The sequence below is a fragment of the Ammospiza caudacuta genome, chromosome 2 (assembly GCF_027887145.1).
Source record: "Ammospiza caudacuta isolate bAmmCau1 chromosome 2, bAmmCau1.pri, whole genome shotgun sequence".
Classification (NCBI taxonomy): Eukaryota; Metazoa; Chordata; class Aves; order Passeriformes; family Passerellidae; genus Ammospiza; species Ammospiza caudacuta.
The window spans coordinates 113,411,262-113,430,456 of record NC_080594.1 but is presented as its reverse complement, the minus strand read 5'-3'; the positions used below and the strand labels follow the sequence as shown (position 1 = coordinate 113,430,456).

General features: G+C 51.8%; 1 protein-coding gene across 1 annotated transcript in view; it reads left to right on the top strand.

Moving 5' to 3' along the window:
• The window catches only part of BCOR (BCL6 corepressor), an 81,690-nt gene that overhangs the window by 36,435 nt on the left and 26,060 nt on the right, over window positions 1-19,195 (top strand). Inside the window, exons 2-6 of the mRNA XM_058824821.1 lie at window positions 5,883-6,012; window positions 7,493-7,571; window positions 8,488-11,319; window positions 12,011-12,064; window positions 12,542-12,725. Coding sequence (XP_058680804.1) covers window positions 5,927-6,012; window positions 7,493-7,571; window positions 8,488-11,319; window positions 12,011-12,064; window positions 12,542-12,725 — 3,235 coding nt within the window. The 5' untranslated portion in view covers window positions 5,883-5,926. The remainder of the gene's footprint in view (window positions 1-5,882; window positions 6,013-7,492; window positions 7,572-8,487; window positions 11,320-12,010; window positions 12,065-12,541; window positions 12,726-19,195) is intronic.

Here is a 19,195-nt window from a genome sequence, read left to right as displayed (position 1 = left end):
TGCTGCTGCCTGTTGTCTCTGGCAGCGGCAGCGGAAACCTCGCTCCCGTGCGTGCGCGGTGTATGTCTGTACGTGTGTGTGTGTCTGTGTGTGTTGTGTGTGTGTGTGAGTGTGTGTGTCCGCGTGTGTGACTAAAATGGCGCGGCCGGCCTCGGTATAGGGAGATGCCGTGGCGGGTGGGCGACGTAAGGGAGCCCGGGCTCTCTCCCGTCTGCGCGGGGGCCCGGGGGTTCCTGCGGCTGAGCCGGTTTGTGGCTCCCTGCGCCGCCGCCGCCTCCTCCAGCAGTAGTATCCTTGTTTCCCGGCACGGCCGGAGCGGCGGCAGGAATCCCCCGGCCCCCCCGGAGCGCCCGTCCCGCCCGGCCACCGCGGAGAGCGCCTGGGGGGGACGGAGGCATCACCCGCTCCGGGGGAGGGACGGGGGGCCCGGGGGTGGGCGCCGTAGCGGCGGTGCGGGGCTGCCGGTGCGGCGGACGGGGTCGGTGCTTCCCGCGAATCTCTGGGAAATCCTTCGTGCGGTGATGCCTCAAAGTTGGGTACCAGCCGCCTCACCTCCCCCCGCTCTGTGTGTGAGAGAGCCTTTGCAGCCACTCTATCGCACCCCCACCATGTGGTTTAACCAGAGGGAGAGGGGATGACGTGAGTGCCCCCGCCATACGAATGTCCCGTAGCCTTCAGGTATGGGCATCGCCGTGTGCGGAGGCAGCCTTGGCCGCCCCAGGCAGCTTTGGCCTCGGGGAGCGTGTGCCTGGGCGCCCGGGTCTTCCCCCGGGGCTCCGCGGCAGGCAGTGCCGTGTGGGCTCCAGGGGAAGGCAGCCAGGGTTATTTGAAGGATCGCCAGCCATTTTAACTTTCCCTCATTGGCCTCCTCCCCCGCCCCCTTCCCCAGTTCCTAGGCTTATCATTAATTGAAAACTTTTTTTTTCCTCCCCCCTTTTGGCTGTCGCCGGCAGCAGCTGAGAGCGATGCAATGATTCGCCTCGCAGCATATGGGAGAGGGGATCGCGCCGCTGCCGCTCCGGCGCAGCGCCTGTCTGTGCAGGGTCCGAGGCGTGACAGGCGGCGCGGGGCCGCCTCTGCCGGGGGGTGACCCCGCCGGAGCCCCGCCGCACCGGGGGTGTCCCCGTGGGGCAGAGCGGCGCTGCCCGGGGAGGGGAGGATGCCCCGCTGGCTCGGCAGCCCCGGATGCCCCCGGTCGGCTCCGCCGTGCCGTGTTTACACGGCAGCAAGTCCCGGTCGCTGTTGACACGTGACGGTGTGGGAGCCGCGGGAGGGGGGACACGGGGGACACGGGAGTGATGGGGGGTGGCTGCGGCAAGAACCTTAAAATAGGGGCCGACCCCCTCGTGCTGCCTGCACGCTGCCTAAACCGAGATGCACTACTGTCGTGCATGACTCTATATGTATTTTAAAGCGGTTTAGCGATCTCGCTGGCGCATTGTGCTTAGCTTTATGGTTAAATGAAATGCCACACGTCCCGGGTAAAGGTCAAACTTCTTCTCTAATCCGCGGATCCGTGCGGCGGCTACTTAGTCTGCAGCTTCCTCCTCTGGTTTACAAAACGTGTCACTAGCGGTGATGTCGTGTGGAGATTGCTTAAAAAAACCTCACAGTATATTTTATTTTTTCATACATATATATATAAAAAGCGCAGCCAAGCCTATTCTTTTAACACTTGTCTAATATTAGATCGCTGGCTGCTGCCAGAGCTTTATACGGCGCATTGTAAACGGTGCAGCAATACGGTGTCTCTGAAGTCTCCTTTCTAGCCGTGGCACAGGTCGTTGTTCCTATAAGTCGTAAATATATAAGTCGGAGGTACAAGATAAACGAGGTACCTAAACACATTCATAAGCATCAGCCCGTATTTAAGCTTATAAATACCATGCGAGCGCTGCCCTTTAAATCAAGCTCCAGATGATCGGGGCTGAGGGCTAATCGAAGTAGATCACTACAAGTCCCCGATTGCTTTTCACTTCTTTCTCAGGGATTTTCACAAATCTAGAAATGATCCTTCCAGTGGCCTGGAACCGGGCGGCCACAGGGCGGGGGGAAGAGGGCCCGGGGGGGGGTGATGTGGGGGAGGGCTCTGAGGCCGGTACTTTATTGCATCGCTTTTAATATCCCAAAGGCTAGGTTGTTTGCCGAAGCTCCCTGCGCTCCGTCGGTGCCATCGGCTCTCGCAGAGGTTTTTTTTTGAACCCCGCGCAGCCCTCCCCGCCGGCTGCCGCTGCTTTTGCTGCTGCCGGCTCCGTGGCTTGTGCAGTGGAAACTGGCAGGCTGCCAGGCGGAGCTCGGAGGTGGAAAAGAGTAAAGGCGCCAAAAGGGAACTCGTGCGCCGCTGCAATTCTCCTCCCGAGCCGCTTCCTGGCTCGCTGCAGCCGCCGGCCCCGCCGGGCTTCCTCCGGGCGCCCCCCCCCATCCCCTCCGCCCCTCCACGCCCCTCGCTGGGACTTTCACCTCGCAAACTCGCCGGCAGGCACCCCGGGGTCACGGGGGTGGAGAGGGAGGGGGAAAAGAGCTGGCTGCCCTGTCCCGGGTGGCGCTGCCATCGCCTCCTCTTTTCCCCCGGAGGCACGGAGAAGTGGAGTCTTCCTCTTCCTCCTTCTCCCCCTCCCCGCGGGCATCGGGTTTTTCTCGTTTCCACGCCAGCAGCCTGTTAACAAAACTTTGCTGCTGCTGGCGTCAATGGCTGCCAAAAGTCTGTTGACGTTGCGAGGGAGACCCGAACGTTTCCCTTTTTAATCAGCGGCCCGAGCGGTGCGGTGTGTGCCTGTGCCTGCCTCTGCGGCGCGGGGCCGCCGGGGCGCGGGCAGCCAGGGAGGTGGGTGGGTGTTCCCGGCACGGCTCGGCACGGCTCGGCTCGGCACGCCGGGTCCCCGCTCGGCAGCACGCCGGGAGGCAGGTTAGTGCTTGCAGGCGCTTTTCACAACTGGTTTCAGACAGCGGCATCGTTGCGGAACCGTGTGTGCGTTGCGCGTCTCACTCTCTTCCACCCCCCCCACCCCGCGCCTCCCTCCCTCTCTTCCTCCCTCCCTCCTCCGTGCATCACCGTCTATATTTAGCCGCAAATGGCTTTATCGGCCAGACACCTCCCGGAGGAAATGCCGTGCGCGCTCCGGCTGCCGAGCCCCGCTCCGCGCCCCGCCGCGCAGCGCAGCGGGGGCGGCCGGGGGGGCTGCGGCGCCCCGGGGCGCGCTGGCGGTGGCCCGGTGGGTGACAGCAGGAGGGAGGGAGGGACAGACGTGTCCTCGGTTTCGTCGGTGCGCTGGGGCGCTCAGCCCGCCGTCGGGGTTGCATAACGGGAGCGGCTGCGCCCACCCCCGCGGAAGCTGGGTGTATAAATAGGTGCGGTGCCCCCCACGCCCCCATCGCTGTCCCCCCCGTCCCCGCAGCGCTGAGCGCTTGTGGCGCTGCCCGCGTTTGGCCGATCCTCTGTGAGCCGGTATCCCCCGACAGGCAGCTGCTGGTGGGGAGGGAGAGGAGGGGGAGGACTTCCCTGGGGTGTGCGAAGAGTTAAAAGTCTGCTGCTTGTTGCAATGAAATTATGGCTGGCAGTGGCGCCGCTGCTCGTTCAGCAGACCTCCACTTTTAAACAGTTCACAAGAAGTTCATCTGGGCGGCGATGATTATAACTGCACACACGCGCGCACCCGGGGCGCACGGCGACAAGGGGTGGCTTTGGGGAGGGGGCTGGCAGCCCTCGGGGCGCGGGCTCTGACCTGCCTGGTGGCCCCGGGACATCCCAGCACGTCCCTGCGGCCGGGCGGGTTTTGCCATTGCTCGGGCGGTGGTGGCTGTGGGACATGGGGCCTCCAGATTACCCGCTCTTGGCTGGCGAAGCTCTCGCTCCCCCCATGCAACTTCAGCATTTCGCTATCTGCACGTGTCAGGGGATTGATGGGCTTCAGTTCAGGCACCTCGCCTTATCTTAATGATACATTTCCAGCGGGGAAAGCAGGCGGGGAGGGCGCAGGCAGCCCCTCGGAGGAGCCTGGCCCCAAAGGGAAGCGGGGCACAGAAATCGGGGCTGTGCCGTCGAGGCCCTTCCCTGCGCCGGTGTCTGTCCCTTGGAGATGAGGCAGCGCACGGGGTGGCTCTAACCTTACGTAAAACCCTAAATCACTCTCTCCATGCTGCTGCTGCCTCTACTGAAAACATTACGAGCGGCGCATCTGGAAACCAGTAAATCTGTCCAGAAAACGTCTTTCCAGCGAAATAACTCCTTTTGAATGATAGCGCGGTAACTAAACCTCCGTGGATTTTTGTTTCCTCGCGGCGATTTGTGCGGACTTCATTAGGAAAAGCTAACCGTTGTGGGGAAAGGAGGGTCAACGCGCCGTTTCATTAATATACATTTGTTCCAGACGTGGAGTTTTGCACAAAAGGCCTCTCTGAGGGGAGAAAAAAGTGTTGGGGAACAAGGCTTTCCTGCCGTTTCAGTTCTTAAACCTCTCTGAACGTGTGTGAAGTATTGTGTTAAAGGCCCAATCTGGGCTTCTTCCCTATTAAATGCCAAAGTGATCATTTGCATATTTTGTAGCCTGACAAAGGAAATGAGTTTGCTGGGGAAGCATGGATGCTTTGGGAGACGTTAGGCATTAAACTCCCAGTGGTCAATCGCCCGTTACTGGCTTGTGTGTGTGTAAAAGGAGTATCATGCCTCCTGCTTAAAGGCTTCTATTTTTGTGAGAGAGGAAGAGCTGAGGGATATCCTGTGCATTAAAGGCTCCCCCTACTTATTAACCCAGCATTTAGCAGCAGGATGCAGGCTGAAGCTCAGTCAAAAGAAACGACTCAACCTCCGAAGAGCAATTAAAATCTTGCACTGGAATAAATCATGCGCCGCGATAATCCTGTTAATAAAACGCAGCTTGTCCTGACACTTCGCTCATGCAGCAAACTAGAATTTAATGCGAGCGGAGGTGGCATTAGGCAAGGTAGAGGGGAGGAAAAGCCTTTCCCTCTGTGCCACTGGACGTGAAAATGTGGTTACCTTTCACCTGCCTCTCTGGCTGCACACAGCGCCGATCCTCTTGGACTGCTAATACTTCTCCAGTGAGCCCGCTAATGATTTCTTTCCCTGGAGTGAGCAGGCATCATTGAATTACTGAAAGCACTCGCAGCAGCAGCAGCAGCAGCAGCAGCAGCAGCAGTGGCAGCAGCAGCGCAGCAGCTCCAATGCAGAAGCCACCAGGGCTCCTCGCTTAATCAAATCAAGGGGTGGGGAGCTCGCCAACCCACTTACTATTTTTAACCCCTTTCTCCAAGTTAGTCATGTGCAGATGCTGAAAGGGAGGGTTTTATTTAGATGCCTTCTGTAGCAGTGTCTCTTCAGTTTTAAGTCCTCGTGTAAAAGCCTTATCAGCAATCAGCGTGGCTAATACATGCGGTATGTGGTTGTTCTTGCCATGCTCTCCTGCTCCTGTGTGTTCCTAATGCAGGGCTTTTGTGAGCTCCTGTGGGTTGTTTAAATGTCCCCCCACGCTCACGGGGTCTCCCTGCTTGGTTCAGTCTATGTGAGACGAAGATTTGGGGACTGGTGCGTACTCGGCCGGCTGAGTCATTTCTTGTGAAAATGAAATGCTGCGGAGAAACTTTTATTTGTCGATAGTCTGGAATGATTCTTAATTTTCTGGATGTGCGCTGGGGAAAAGATCCATCTCCTCTGACCTATAAATGCCCTCAATTTGCTCCTTTATTGCCGGGTATCTCCCTTAGCGGTTAACGTAGGCAGCTCACTCCCCGCACCAATCCTGCATTCATTATTAATTACCCGGAGGGAGGCTGGCTGCTCCGCCGTGATGTTTGCACTTCCTTCTAGACAAATCTGCTCAACTTATTTTTTTTTCTTTTTTCCTTCTTTTCTTTTTTCTTAATAGAATATAAAACCTCGAAGAAAAGCGTTGATTTTTAAGGAGACGTCATGCTTTCTGCAACTCCCCTGTATGGCAACGTTCATAGCTGGATGAGCAATGAAAGGGTCCGCATGTGTGGAATTAATGAAGACAGGTAAATATTTAAGCTTCTGGCGAGTTAAAGCACACTGTGGTTCTGCAGAGCGAGGTCTCGGAGTTTGCTACTTCCCTAACACTGGAGCAGAAAGCTGCCACCTTGAATCGAGATCAGCCCAGCTTGGAGGGAGGGCAAAGGAGAGAGTCAAGACGTGCCTGAGAGCAGTAGAGCAGATGCTGATTTACTATGGAACAGGCAACCTGGGTCAGTGAAGTGGGGACGTACCCAAAACAGCCTTTGAATGTGCTTTTACAATTAATTTATTGTTCTGCATTTGTGAAGGGGGATTAAACCAAATAGTGCACGTTTCCTCTGCAGCAGAGGGGCTCGTGCCTGCAATTTGGTGTTCCTTGCCTGTGGACCAACAGCTTGTCATGTGGAATAGGATCAGTAGTGTCTGTCTCCCACAAGTGAATTTCTCCTCCTCCTCACCTTTTTTCCTGCTGAATATAATTCAATTGACGATCAAAATCACAGTTTTTGATGGGATGACACAAGCACTGGCAGGTGTCCCCTTCCCTTAAATCCCAGCTCTTTAAAAAGCAAAATGATGCTGGACAGAAGCTGCAGATGCGCGTCCAGTTCTCTGTGCCAGTTTTGTGTGGTTTTAGTGCTTTTCTCTCTTCTCATTCTCTGTTCTCACTGTTGTGTGAACAGCCTCCAAAAAGCTGGTGGAAGTTTTTGGTCTTAGCAGGGAATGCTATTTGCAAACATAAACTGAAGGAAAACAGCCAAGCATATCACTTTGCTTTCTCACCCTCCCTTCCCACTTTCCTCCCAGTTGTTCAGGGATAATAACTGCATGTGCTGCTTGCAGGGAAGGTGAATCTTTTAAAAACAAATGGATTAAAATTGCATTTCTGCTTTATGGTGATGATATGCCTTTAAGCACTTCGATTGAAAGGAGTTCTTTTGGGTAATGCTGAAACTTTCCTTCTGCTGCATGTCAGTGATTTTTATCCCTGGGATTTGAAATTTGGCACTAAGGTATATTCTTTATTGGTGATTTCTGTGATAACAAGTCCCAGAGCTGCAACACTGCTATGGCACAGATGTGCAGCTCCCTCTTAAGCATGGAAGAGCTGATGTTCATATGATATTAGCATGTGTGTTTTAATTTTATCCTCAGCAGCCTTTATGGATGGTATATGAGCAGAGTATGTTTAAAATGGGATATTCTCCCCTTGGAAAAAGGAAAGGGAAAGGAGCAAAAGAGAAGACCTTGACAAAAACTGCTTGCCTTGGAAGAGGTTGCTCTGAGATGTACTTGGTGTGTTCTTGTTGTCAAAGTCCTTTATGCTTATTTTCAAATGGTCCTTGCTTTTCAAAGTAGTCAGCATGTATGGGTAGAGAGAAGGATTAATATGTTATCTCATGGGACTTCCCTAGGGGAATCAAAATATGGAGGTGATCTGATATTGCATTGATCTGAGATGCACAGGATGTTTTCAAATAGTAAGCTTCTGTTTTTCAATAGGAAAATTCCCGTTAACGATGCTGATGCACCGAAAAGCAGACTGGAGTTGAGGGAGGAAAATCACCTGAACCACAGTGTGGTAAGAAGTTACAAGCTTCATGCTGCAGATGAATTTGTGCCTGTCCTCCCCACCACGACTGACTCCTGCCCCTGGCTGTTATTACATGATCCATTTGGAGAAATGATTAAAACACCTTCCTGTTGCAGCCCTAGTGGGCTTGGGCACATTCAGGTTGTTTCTGTGAAACAGTGAAGTTGGGGCTTTATTTATATTGTTAATTTCTTGATGCTTTGTGATGTGTGTTCTTGTATGACTTCAGATTCTTGGTTTTGCTGTTACGTACGAATAATGCCATGCAGAACACCGGCATGTGTGACAAAAATAGTTCATGTAAGCATGAAGAACATCAGTGTTCCAGCAAAGCTGGTGGGGTTTTCCTTTCTTTGAGTCTACATGGGGAGCAGCAGGTGGGAAGGAAATTTGATGGCAGACCTTTCTTCATGCTGCACCCTCAGATGCCTTGCCCCATGAATCATGTGGCAGTGGTGAGCCCCAGAGCAGAGAGAGGTGGAAGGAGAGGTCCTGGAGGAGGATGAGGAGGAGAGGCACTCAGTCCTTCTCTTTCTAGTGTCCATGCCACAGCCCACCTCTTGTTCTGGGAGGGCTGGGACTAAGGGCTGATTGCACAGGAGCAGTGCCTCTGAGCATTGTCTCTGGGCCACTCCTGGCTGCTTGAGTCCTCACACCTTTGTTCTTGGCTGTTTGAATTTTGTATTTGGAGAGAATGGTGTTGCTGTTTGTGGTGGTGTTATACATATTACCCTGTAAGTTCCTGTTCTCCCGTTTTCCAGTATAATCAGCCTCTGTACGTTTTCACAACAAACAGCATGTTTGCATTGTTACTGTTTCTCGTCCAAAATGCTGATCTATGTGTAGCTTGAATGGTAGTTGTGTCAGTGAGATGTGAAAGTAACGTGCTTCTTGTTCTGTAAAGGTGGATGCGACTACAGCACATCGCATCGACAGCCTCGCAGCTCTGAGTATGGACAGGACTGGGCTCATGCGAGAAGGACTCAGAGTGCCCAGCAGCATTGTCTACTCCAGCTTGTGCGGACTTGGCTCGGAAAAATCGCGGGATGCTACGGGTTCCATAGCCAGTCTGGGATTTACTCCTGAAAGAAATCCAGAGATACAGTTTAAGTCTAATCCTCCCGAAGCGGTGGAAAGCGCAGCTGTCTCTGGAAAAGCCCCGAACGGCTTCAGCACTATATACAAAACACCACCTGGAATACAAAAAACCTCTGTCCCCACAGGGGAGACGCTGGGTTTGGACCGAGCTGCAGGTGACAGGCAGAGTCCCCTCGGTGTCAATGGTGCTAGTTACCTAAGGCTCCCCTGGGTAAACCCCTACATGGAGGGTGCAACGCCCACCATATATCCTTTCCTTGACTCACCAAATAAGTATTCGTTGAACATGTACAAGGCATTGCTACCTCAGCAGTCCACCTACAGCTTACCGCAGCACCTGGCTTACTCGCCCGTGTGTACGAACGGTGAACGTTTTTTATACCTGCCTCCCTCCCACTACGTTGCCCCTCACATCCCTTCGTCCCTGGCGTCGCCCATGAGGCTCTCGACTGCTTCAGCCTCTCCAGCAATCCCGCCTTTGGTGCACTGTCCGGATAAGAGCTTGTCGTGGAAGATGGGTGTGAGCCCCGGCACGCCTGTGGACACGCACGCCTACCCCCACATCCAGAGCAGCAAGCAGCCCCGGGTCCCCGCCGCCAAGCCAGCCCCTGCCAACTTGCCAGGAGATCCTGCACTCCTGCTGCCGCACTCGCCCCGGCCATCTCCCCGCCTCCCCCTGCCCGCCCAGGTCGGGGATGCCTATGCTGATTTCCACAAACATTTCCCCAGGATCACCACCTCGCCCTCCTCTGCTGTTACGCTCCCAAAGCCCTACGTGAACATCGGCAGTGAATTTCCACCTGCTCGCCTCTCCAATGGGAAGCTTCCCAAAGGCAGTGATGCTGGGGAGGCACCCCTGCCATCTGCCCCCCATGCACGGAAAGCTGGCCACGACAGGAAGGACAGCAGGTCGCCCCCACTCCTGGAAAAGCAGACTCCGACCAAAGATGTCACCGACAAACCGCTGGACTTGTCGGCGAAAGTGGTCGATGCAGAAACCGCTGGCAAGTCTGACCACAGTAAAAAAATTATGCCAACAGTACTGGTGCATGGAAGGGCAGGAGGGGGGACACACTTGCCAGGCGGTGACATCGTTCAGAAAGAAACCATTTCTCCCGGGAACAGCTGCCCCATCTACAGGCCTGAAATTATCAGCACGGCGCCATCCTCATGGATTGTACCCGGTCCCAGCCCCAATGAGGAGGCTGGGAAGAATGTCCAACTGAAAAACAAGGCACTGGACTGGGTTATGCCACAGCCACGGAGCTCCTCCTGCCCCAGGATGGGTGGCACGGAGGCTGTGGTTGGCAGCGTTTCGGGGACGGTGTCAGCAGGGGGACGGCCAGCGTCGGCGTCACCAGCTCCCAATGCCAACGTGGACTGCGCCAAGACGGCGCGGAGCTCTGCAGAAAGCACGGCCTCGGTTATCCAGCACGTCGGGCAGCCCGTCGCCGCCCCTACTGCCAAACACAGCAGTAAGGTGGCCAAGTCCTGTGCTCAGGAAGCCAACTTCAAAGCGACTGAGACTGCCCTGGCCTCCAGCCCCATCTTCCTGCCGCCCAACGAGGCGTTTCGCTCCCCTCCTCTGCCCTACCCCAGGAGCTACCTCCCATATCCAGTGCCGGAGGGGATTGCCATCAGCCCTCTCACCCTCCACGGGAAAGGACATGTCTACCCTCACCCTGTCCTGCTGCCCAATGGCAGCCTCTACCCCACCCACCTGGCTCCCAAACCCGGCCTCCCTTACAGCCTGCCAGCCGGGAGGGGGGAGTTCATGACCTACCAGGATGCTCTGGGAGTGGGAATGGTGCACCCCATGCTGTTGCAGCATTCAGCTCTGGAAATCAATAAGGAGGAGAAGACAGAACGGAGGTCACGGTCTCACGAGAGGGTCCGCTACGAGGACCCGGCTCTGCGGGGCCGATTGCCAGAGCTCCTGGAGAGCGGTGGGAAGATGCATTTCGAAATGCCCAATGACAAGAGCGTGAAATTGCACCAGAACTCTGGCCATAGTAAAAACTCTGCAAAAAGCGACAAACACCTATTCCCGGATCTTCTGCGAGACGAGCAGGAAGCTAAAGGCGAAGCAAACGTAACGAAAGCCAGCTTTGCTACAGAAAGCAGTAATCAGACTAATGACCCTACAAAGCACAAGGTAGAGCAGGCGTCTCAGCACAGAGATTTTATTGTAATGAGAGAGGAGTTTGGAAGAAATAATGATGTTCACGAAACCTATAATTTCAAGCAAGCCCAGAGTTCATCAGTGTTCGGCTTAAGGAAAGAAGATTTATCTGTTAGCCAGCCTAAAGAGAGAGTGGCGGTCCAGCCTTCTCCTGTTTTCTTGGAAGGTGCGCACGAGAGCGATGCTCCGGCTCTGGCTTTTGGCAAGGTGCAGGAGGACGCGAAGCCGTTCTGCATGGGGACCGCACCGCCGAGCATCGATGCCAGCCAGACCTATACCAAAGAGGGAGCCGACGAGGCGGAGTCTGCCGACGGCAAAGCGCTGAAACCCAAGCCGTCCAAACTAGCCAAGAGGATCGCAAACTCTGCCGGTTATGTAGGTGACCGATTCAAGTGTGTGACCACGGAGCTCTACGCCGACTCCAGCCAGCTCAGCCGGGAGCAGCGGGCGTTGCAGGTGAGCCCGCGTGGTCCAGCACCCGCTGTGCTTGCTGTCGGTATTTATTTCTCTGTTGCGAGCCACAGTTGAGTTTTTAAAGTTGAGAGAAGCGACGCAGGTGGGGAGACCAGAACGGCTTTTTTGTTGGGGCGTACTGGCCATAAATTGGTTTTAAATAGCAAAGTGAGTTTATTAATGAGAGTGAGGAAATGTAAAGAATATGTGTGGCTTGTAGGTATGTATGGGCTAGCCAGCTTTAAAGGGCTGTTACTAAAATCTGATACAAATGTTAATGCACGTTAATGCAATGTTTGTGCAGTTTTGAGGGGAGTTGGACAGGCATGCATGTTACCTTGGCTGTAATTTCTGAGCTGGCCTGTGGTGCCAGCCAGCACAGCATACCCAGAAGTTTTGATTAGTATGCCAAACGTGCCATTGGATGGTGAGGAGCTGCAGTCATGCATTAGTGGGTCTCAGGCAACGTTGGTTCCAAGTGAGCGCCTAGGGAAGAGTAGGAGTGGTATTGAGGTTGATGCTGAGGGATGATAGACAGATATTGTGTAGGAATATTCTTAGGGTGTTTTACTTTTAATGAAGGGATGAGTTAAGCCAAATTGTTTTGCATTGTTAAGAGAAGAATTGGTTTATGCTTATAAAAATGGATGAAATTATCTAAATGATCCATTGAGTGCCCATTTTAATTACATAGATGGAAGGATTACAAGAGGACAGTATTTTATGTCTACCTGCTGCTTACTGTGAGGTCAGTTCTTCAAATTTTTATTACTAGACTCTTACATAAACCTTTGAGTTAAATTTCATTTCCAATACACAAAGGGAAGTTTGTGGGCCATGGTCGTCTTTTATTCATTGTACGGTTTTGTGTTGTTGTTTTTTTTCCTTTTTAATTTTATTTTATTTCTTTTCGTTTTTGTCTCTTTTTACCTCCAAAATGGAATGTTTTTGTTTTATATATAATATACATTTATATATAATCTTTTATATATATATATATATATATATACTTATATATGAAAGAATTGTGTGGCTATTTGCTTATAAGATGCTAGAACACTTGTTTTACAAGTCAGGTGTGTTAAAATCCTACCCTTAGCTGTTTATATGAAACCCTGGTTTTGAGTCAATTTTTCTTTGGAAATGCTTTCATATAAGGTAAGGTGTAAATGAAGTAGTTTTTATTGCAAGACTTTTTTTTTTTTAATATCAATTCTCTTTCTAGCGTGCAATGATGCGCTTCTCAGAGTTGGAGATGAAAGAGAGAGAAGGCCAAACAGCTACCAAAGACTCAGAGGTCTGCAGATTCAGCCAGGCAGATTGGGAAAACTTGAAAGGAAACAGTGAAAAGAAGCCAAAGTCTGTTGCTCTGGAAGATGCCATTGCTGACCAAAATGACAATGACAGATGTAAGCGAATTTAGATGGCTTTCTGAAGCGTGTATGTGTCTCTTTGCCATGGCAGCTTGCAGCAAAGCAAGCAAATCTTCGTGTTCTCGCTGTGTTGCTGGTGAAAGTCACTGACCTCATCCTCTGCAGGTGCTGAGTTGCCACGGCTGGTACCCTCTGTGCTTGTCTTGGGGCTTGCAGGTTTCTGGTTGCCATTGCACCTGCTTTTCGGGAGATAGTTAACTGTCTGTCACTGCCTTAGAGAGATCCTCTTTTAACTGAGGGGGTACCACACCAGCCAGTGAATGCAAAGGCCCGAGGTTATGTTTTAAATACAGAAAGGATATGGGGGAAGACAGGAAAGCAAGGAGGAGTTCAGCTTCCTGAAGTTGCAGTAGTGCTGAGAGATGCCAGTGTTGCAGTCTTCAGAGCAAGGATGGAGGGCAGAAGAGTGAAGGGAAGTGGGGAAGGATGTGATCTGCCAGGCTTATCCATAAAAGCTGGCAGTAACAATTCCAGATGATAAGAAGTTATTTTCCTGGTGACTTCTGCAGTGGCTGGGAGGTGTGTGAGGCACAGGTTCTTGCAGGCAGAGTCTGTCAAACTCCCAGTGATGCTGTCTGTCCCCTCTAGGCTGTTAAAGGGTGTCAGAGGACTATGGAAAATGCAATGTCCTAGAAGTAAGATAAAAACTAAAAAATGATATTAGGGGACTTTTTACTACATGCAAGAGAGATTACTTCTTTTTTGTTTGCACTCTAGGTAAGCATATGGCTTCTGTCAGTTTCCACCTTTTCTTTGTTTTTTTGATTTACGTAGATATTTAAAGAATGGATCAGTTCCTTCTGTTGTTACTTTGTTTTGAACAACTCAGAAAAAAAGATCGGTGCTGAAAGTATTGCAAAACAAGGGGAATTGTACTGCAGACTGCACTGTGTGTGTGTGTGTGTGGCTGTGTAACTCAGTGGTTAAGTGTGCTCTTTGTTGGTAGGTGGAGATTCATGAGTAGGGCTAGTAGAAAATTTCATTCAGGCAATTTAATAACTTTGAGTTATTGTTCTGGTCTCTGGTTAATGCTTTTGGCAGGGAGCATGCTGGTCAGTCGTACTTGCTTGGTTACTCACCTAAATTAAAGTTACTGTGGCATTGCTATCACTGAAACAGCCTCCACCAAAACTGGCATGGCAAAACAGCAAGGGAAAGTTTTAATTGTGGAAGTGGAGAGGGTAGCAGGGTGGGGAGAGGCAGGCTGAGCCTTTTCCTTCCCCAGGCTGTACCGAGGCAGCTGCGGGGAGGAAGGCACAGCTGCCTGTGCTAAAGCTGAGAGCTGGGCAGGCTGCTGCCCTGGCTGTCCCCCCTGCAGCCTCCCTTGCTCCTCAGGGATGCCCTGGTGGTGCCCTCTGTTAAATCCCACCCTGGGTGTGCAGGAAAGCTAGAAGAGCAGCAGCAGTCCTGCTGGCTGGTTCTGGCTGCAGAGAGGGTTCAGCAGAGGGGGGATGATGGGCTGTGGAGTTGAGAGGGGGCACAGGGGATGAACAGAGGGAGGGAAGGCTGGCTTGCTCAGAGACATGGGACTGTGGACAGAGTATGAGTGTTAGAGCAAAATTGCATGCTGAAACTCCTCCCCCATCCTTGCAAAAGGCTGATGATATGGTTTGTCTGTAAATTCACCATTTAGTGAGATCTCTGGCACTTGAATCTGCTGGCTAAAATTTGTTTGAGACTGTTAAATAACTGTTGGAAGCAGGGAAAGTATGTTCAGTCTTATGTTAGTTCATTCCTCTCCTCTGCTAATTAGCTCTGACTTAACAGGCTATTTCAGACTTTGGCCAAATGTCCTAACTCCTAAAAGCACGGATCTGTTCTGCTGAGGGAGCTCCTTTTTTTTTTTGTACGCCTGCCTGGGCAGTAGCAAATACTTACTGGTACAGATTCAGGTCTCAGTAAAAGTTTTTTATCGTGGTGGTTCACCTCCTGCCCCTCGGGATAGCAGCTGATAAATCAGGAAGCCGAGTTTCACACCTCTTGAATGCCTCTACTGTGGTGGCTTGGGCTGTGTGTTGGGGCTTGAGCCACCAGCAGCCTTACTGCATCTCTCACTGAGAGACTGGCAAAGGGGAGATGAGCTCTGGACCTTCCCTTTCCCTGTGCTGGGAGCCAGGGATGCTGATCCTTTGCCTTCCCTTTGCCTTCAATTTCTGACCACGCTGTTGGTGTGTTTGGCTTTAAAGCTCCTGTTGGTTTGCGGCCTCTTGTGTTTCCTTTCTGCCTCCTGTGAGCGATCTTGCTGCTAGAAAAGTTTTCCTGTGTTTGGTGTTTGTCTGGCGCTGGCTTGAAAGCGAAACAGCCGTGCCTTTTCCCGTGTGAGGAGGGAATTTAGGACTGAAACCGACAGGCTGTTGTGCCTGCACTGGCAGCGCTTCACCTGCCTGATGAAGGAGGAAACTGCATCCAGAGCTGTGATTGTGGCACGCAGCCAGCTCCAGGGCTCCCCTGCTGCCGCCGCGGCCGCGCTTGGCACGGAGCTCCAGCGCCGATCGGGCCTGGCAGCTGCCTGCCCCCTTGGCTCCTCTAAACCTGCCCGTGCAACAAAAGCCTAAACAACACAGGCAGGTGATGCTTACAGAGGCATTGCATGGGATGGAAACTGCTTTTTTTTTTTTTAGCTTGTCCTAGGAATTGCTGGTTTTCCTAGCTGTGTTACACATATACAGACTTTTTTGGAAGCACATGAAGGCACAATATCCGGTTCCTTAAACTTTTCCTCTGACTTGGCAGTGTGTGATTTTCTGTGCTGGGAGTCTCCTTAAGTTTGAGCATTGAGAAGGGTAAAAGAGGTGGGCTTTTGTTTTGTTTAGCTTTTTGTTTTGCCCTTTTTTTTTTTTAAGGCCCAATTTAAGGCAGGTAGCCATGTTAGCTAATTAATGAGCAATTAAAGCCGATCAGTAAATTAGAAGTGCTTCAGTTCTCTCCCATCTCGTCTGGGTTTTGCTGGGCATCTGAGAGCGGGCATCTGAGAGCAGCCGCAAAGCTGCTTTGTTGCCAAGGTGACTTGTAAATGTTGCTGAGGCAATGCTGCTCCAGTGCATTTTCATAGCACAAACATGATAAATTATGGGATGCATATGTCATGAGTCATAGGATTGTTCAGAGATCAAGTGATTTAAGCTATTGGCATGGACACACACATCAATACGGGCATGTGATGATCGCATGTCGGTTCATAACAAAGCTCTTCCAGAGGTTCTGAAAATCATACCCGAGTGTGAAAGAGTGAATGAATTCTACAGACTGTGAATTTCTTGGCTGGGGGAGCATGACTTCACCTGTTTATTTAATTTTTTAGGATGGGAGACAGTGCCTGTTTAAGCCTTAGCTGGTCAAAATCACTCCAATATATTAGAAGCCTGATCTTAAGGCAGGCGTGAGGTCATAAAGAAGAAGTTAAAGCAGTTGGTGTGTGTGAAGGTAAATGGTGCAATGTGCCAAAACACGTTGCACAATTGATCTCAGCATTGTAGTGAGGTACCAGTGTCCCTTTGCATGGTGATGCCCTGCTTTTCTTTTTTCTTGCTGGGCTGTGTGTACCCTGGAACAAATGAAAGATGGAGGCAGTAAACATGTCCTTTGCCCTGGTCAGTTATTACCTTCCTGCCACAGGACGTAAATGGAAGAAAGAAAAAAAGAAGTCTGTGCACTGAGAGTGGTGGTTGCTTGTTTGTGCAGTGTGGTAGGTTTGAGCTGAACGCAACAAATGCAGAAAGTGCCCAAGCAGAGGTACCTGGAGGGAAAAGTGAGATCAACTGGATTCCCTCTGCCCCATGGGATACTCAGAGTTGAATTCTGAGGATCTCTTAGGGAATTTCTTACCGTTGTTGTGATCTCCCTGCTGAATACTGGGTTTTAGCATTTGGATAGTCATTACTGTTCTTGGATGAATAAAGGCTGCCTTGCATGTAAGTGAGCGCAATGAGAGGTTGCTCCAGGGAAGAGGAAAGGCTGTTTTTAGCTGCCATGTTATTTGAACAAAAGAATCTGCAGCTTGAACACTAAGATGTGTTTCCTTGTTTGCATCGAATGGGAGGGTCTGGCCTTGTTGACAGCAGTTGACAGTGACAGGAAGATGGAAAAACGAAAGAAAGTTTTTTGGGTAGTGTGTTTGTGCATGTCTGTAACTGCTGCTTGTGAGATTGTAACCTGTGCACTGAGAAGATGTTGCTTCAGACAGAAACCAGCTGTGAAGAAGCATCTCTCTAAGTCTTCCTTGTTTCTAGATTGGTAGGACAGTGAGAGATGGTTTGAATTGTTGGTGCTGGTTGTCACAGCTGGTGTGACACTGGCAAATACTGGAGGCTTGAGGAGGGAACACATTTAAGAGTTTAATCTCCTTACTCATAGAGGTGTGTTGCTATGAGAACTCAGCATTTATCCTGTGTTTCTGGCTACCTCACCACTGTTTGAATAATGATGATATGAGAACTCCCAAGTATTTTGTTGTTGTTTTCTTCCTCAGGCAGAGAAAAGGATGTTGTAGATACATGGCACGGGAAGGGGGGTGGTGGGAACAAAAGCAGATAGATTCTCCTCATCCTTGTTGGGCACGCACGTTATGCTTACGTTGCCGTGCTTCTTGTTGACATTTGTATCTTAATTTGGGGAGATGTTGCGTCTGATCCCGGTTGCTTGCAAAACAGTTTGAGGATGGAGCGGAATCCAGTGGTAAAATATTAATAGAGCCTGCTCTCCGTGAGGCAGCCGCAGCTGTGCCAGGGGGGAAAAAGGAAAAACCTCTGGGCTTGAGACGTGTCGGGGCAGGCTGCGAGGAGAGCCTGGCGCCCGTGGGTGTCCCCAGCCGTGAGTGAATGAGTGAGGGAGCGAGGGAGGGAGTGACCTTTGTGCTTTGGCACTGAAATCCGGCTGCGGGAGCGCACAGGCAAGGGCACGTCCCGCGGCTGCTGGGCTGCTCCCGCTCGGAGCAGGGTGGTTACACAACCGGGATTAGTGTGCGGAGATGGAGATGCCGCTTCCCTGATGGCCTTACTGCGGGAGTGGGATTGAACAGCCAAGGGCTGCACAGCCACGGGCTGCACAGCAGGATTGCACAGCAGGATTGCACAGCTGCATGTGCAGTGGGCAGCCCTTGAGAGGGATTTCTGTAGCTCTGTCCCCAGCGCGTCCCTCTAGGATGTCACCCGGCCAAGGTGTCACGGAGCTGCTGGCAGCCGGGGCTTTTTGGATGAGCCGCAGTAGGTGTGTGCTGTTCTTCCCAGCACGTGGAGCCCCGGAGGAAGGCTGGCAATGACAAGCTCTTAGCAAGGGCTCTCCCCTCTTTTATTTTTCAGCGCAGTCTGAGTGAGCGGCGCTCGACATCTCCGTGCCAAGTCTTCTTGCAGATAGAGCAGGAATTAGTCTGCAGCAGGTTGCTTTCGGTGGTGGCAGGCTGGAATTAGCTTGCTGTTTCCTGCAAGCCGTAAAGATTAAGACCATCACCCCCCCTGCCCCCCCCTACAGCCTGCTACTTCCTTTGACCCTGCAAGAGCTTCTCTGGGAATTGGTCAGGATGTGCCTGCCTTTTCTCAGGCCAGACAGTGTTAGGAGCAGGAAAGCTATCCCCAGTGTAGTGACTCTCAGCGTGAACCATGGCGTGTGGCTGTTGGTACTGCTGGAGATGAGAGGGCTCTAAGACAGCAGGGGTGTGGCTGAGAGTGCCCTTACCTGATCTCTTCAGGGAAACTGACCACAGAAGTATAATGTTTCCTTATGAAAGGAAGAAAATAGCAGATTGCATTAAAAATGTAAAATGAAATCCGATAGATGCGTTTATTTCTATTGTGATACTTAAAACGTGGCTGGGCCAGCTGCTTTTATGCTGTGTGAAACAGGACTGCTGGTGCTTTTGGTGTGGTTGTAGGGCACAGCTGTGGGGCGGCGTCCTCGTGCCAGATGTGCGAGCACAGGGTGCTGCCAGATTCATTCTGCTCTGGGGGGACTCTGCCACTCAGAGGCACGGCCACAGTAAGCTGAGATACCTGTTCTCTGGAACATCTCAGCGCTGCTGGCTGGGAGAAGTGTGACAAAGTGCATTTTAAAGTCTTGGAAGGAGCATGTGTTGGCCAGACGGCCTTGTGGAGCATCGCGTCGCTGAGCAGCGGAACAGCCCGCGCCTCCCGCCCGCTCGCCTGCAGAAAATCAGCTTTTGTTTTGATTTTTCTTGGCCCATATCTTGTGCTGTTTTACAAGCAGCCCTGCAGGCAGCTTCCCAAGCAGTGTAGAAATTATGCTGGGGTGTCTTCTGGTGCCGACAAACATTTCCAGAGCCCTTGGTGCTACTTGGAGCCATTTCCAGATTGTGGTGAGGAGAAAACTCATCAGGGAAGCTTCCCCTCGCCACACCCCCAGCCTTCCGTTGCTGACAAAAGGTATTCTGGGGACAGTCATGAAACCAGGAGGGGTTGGCAGAGCTGTAGGAAGGTGCTGTCAACATAAAATGG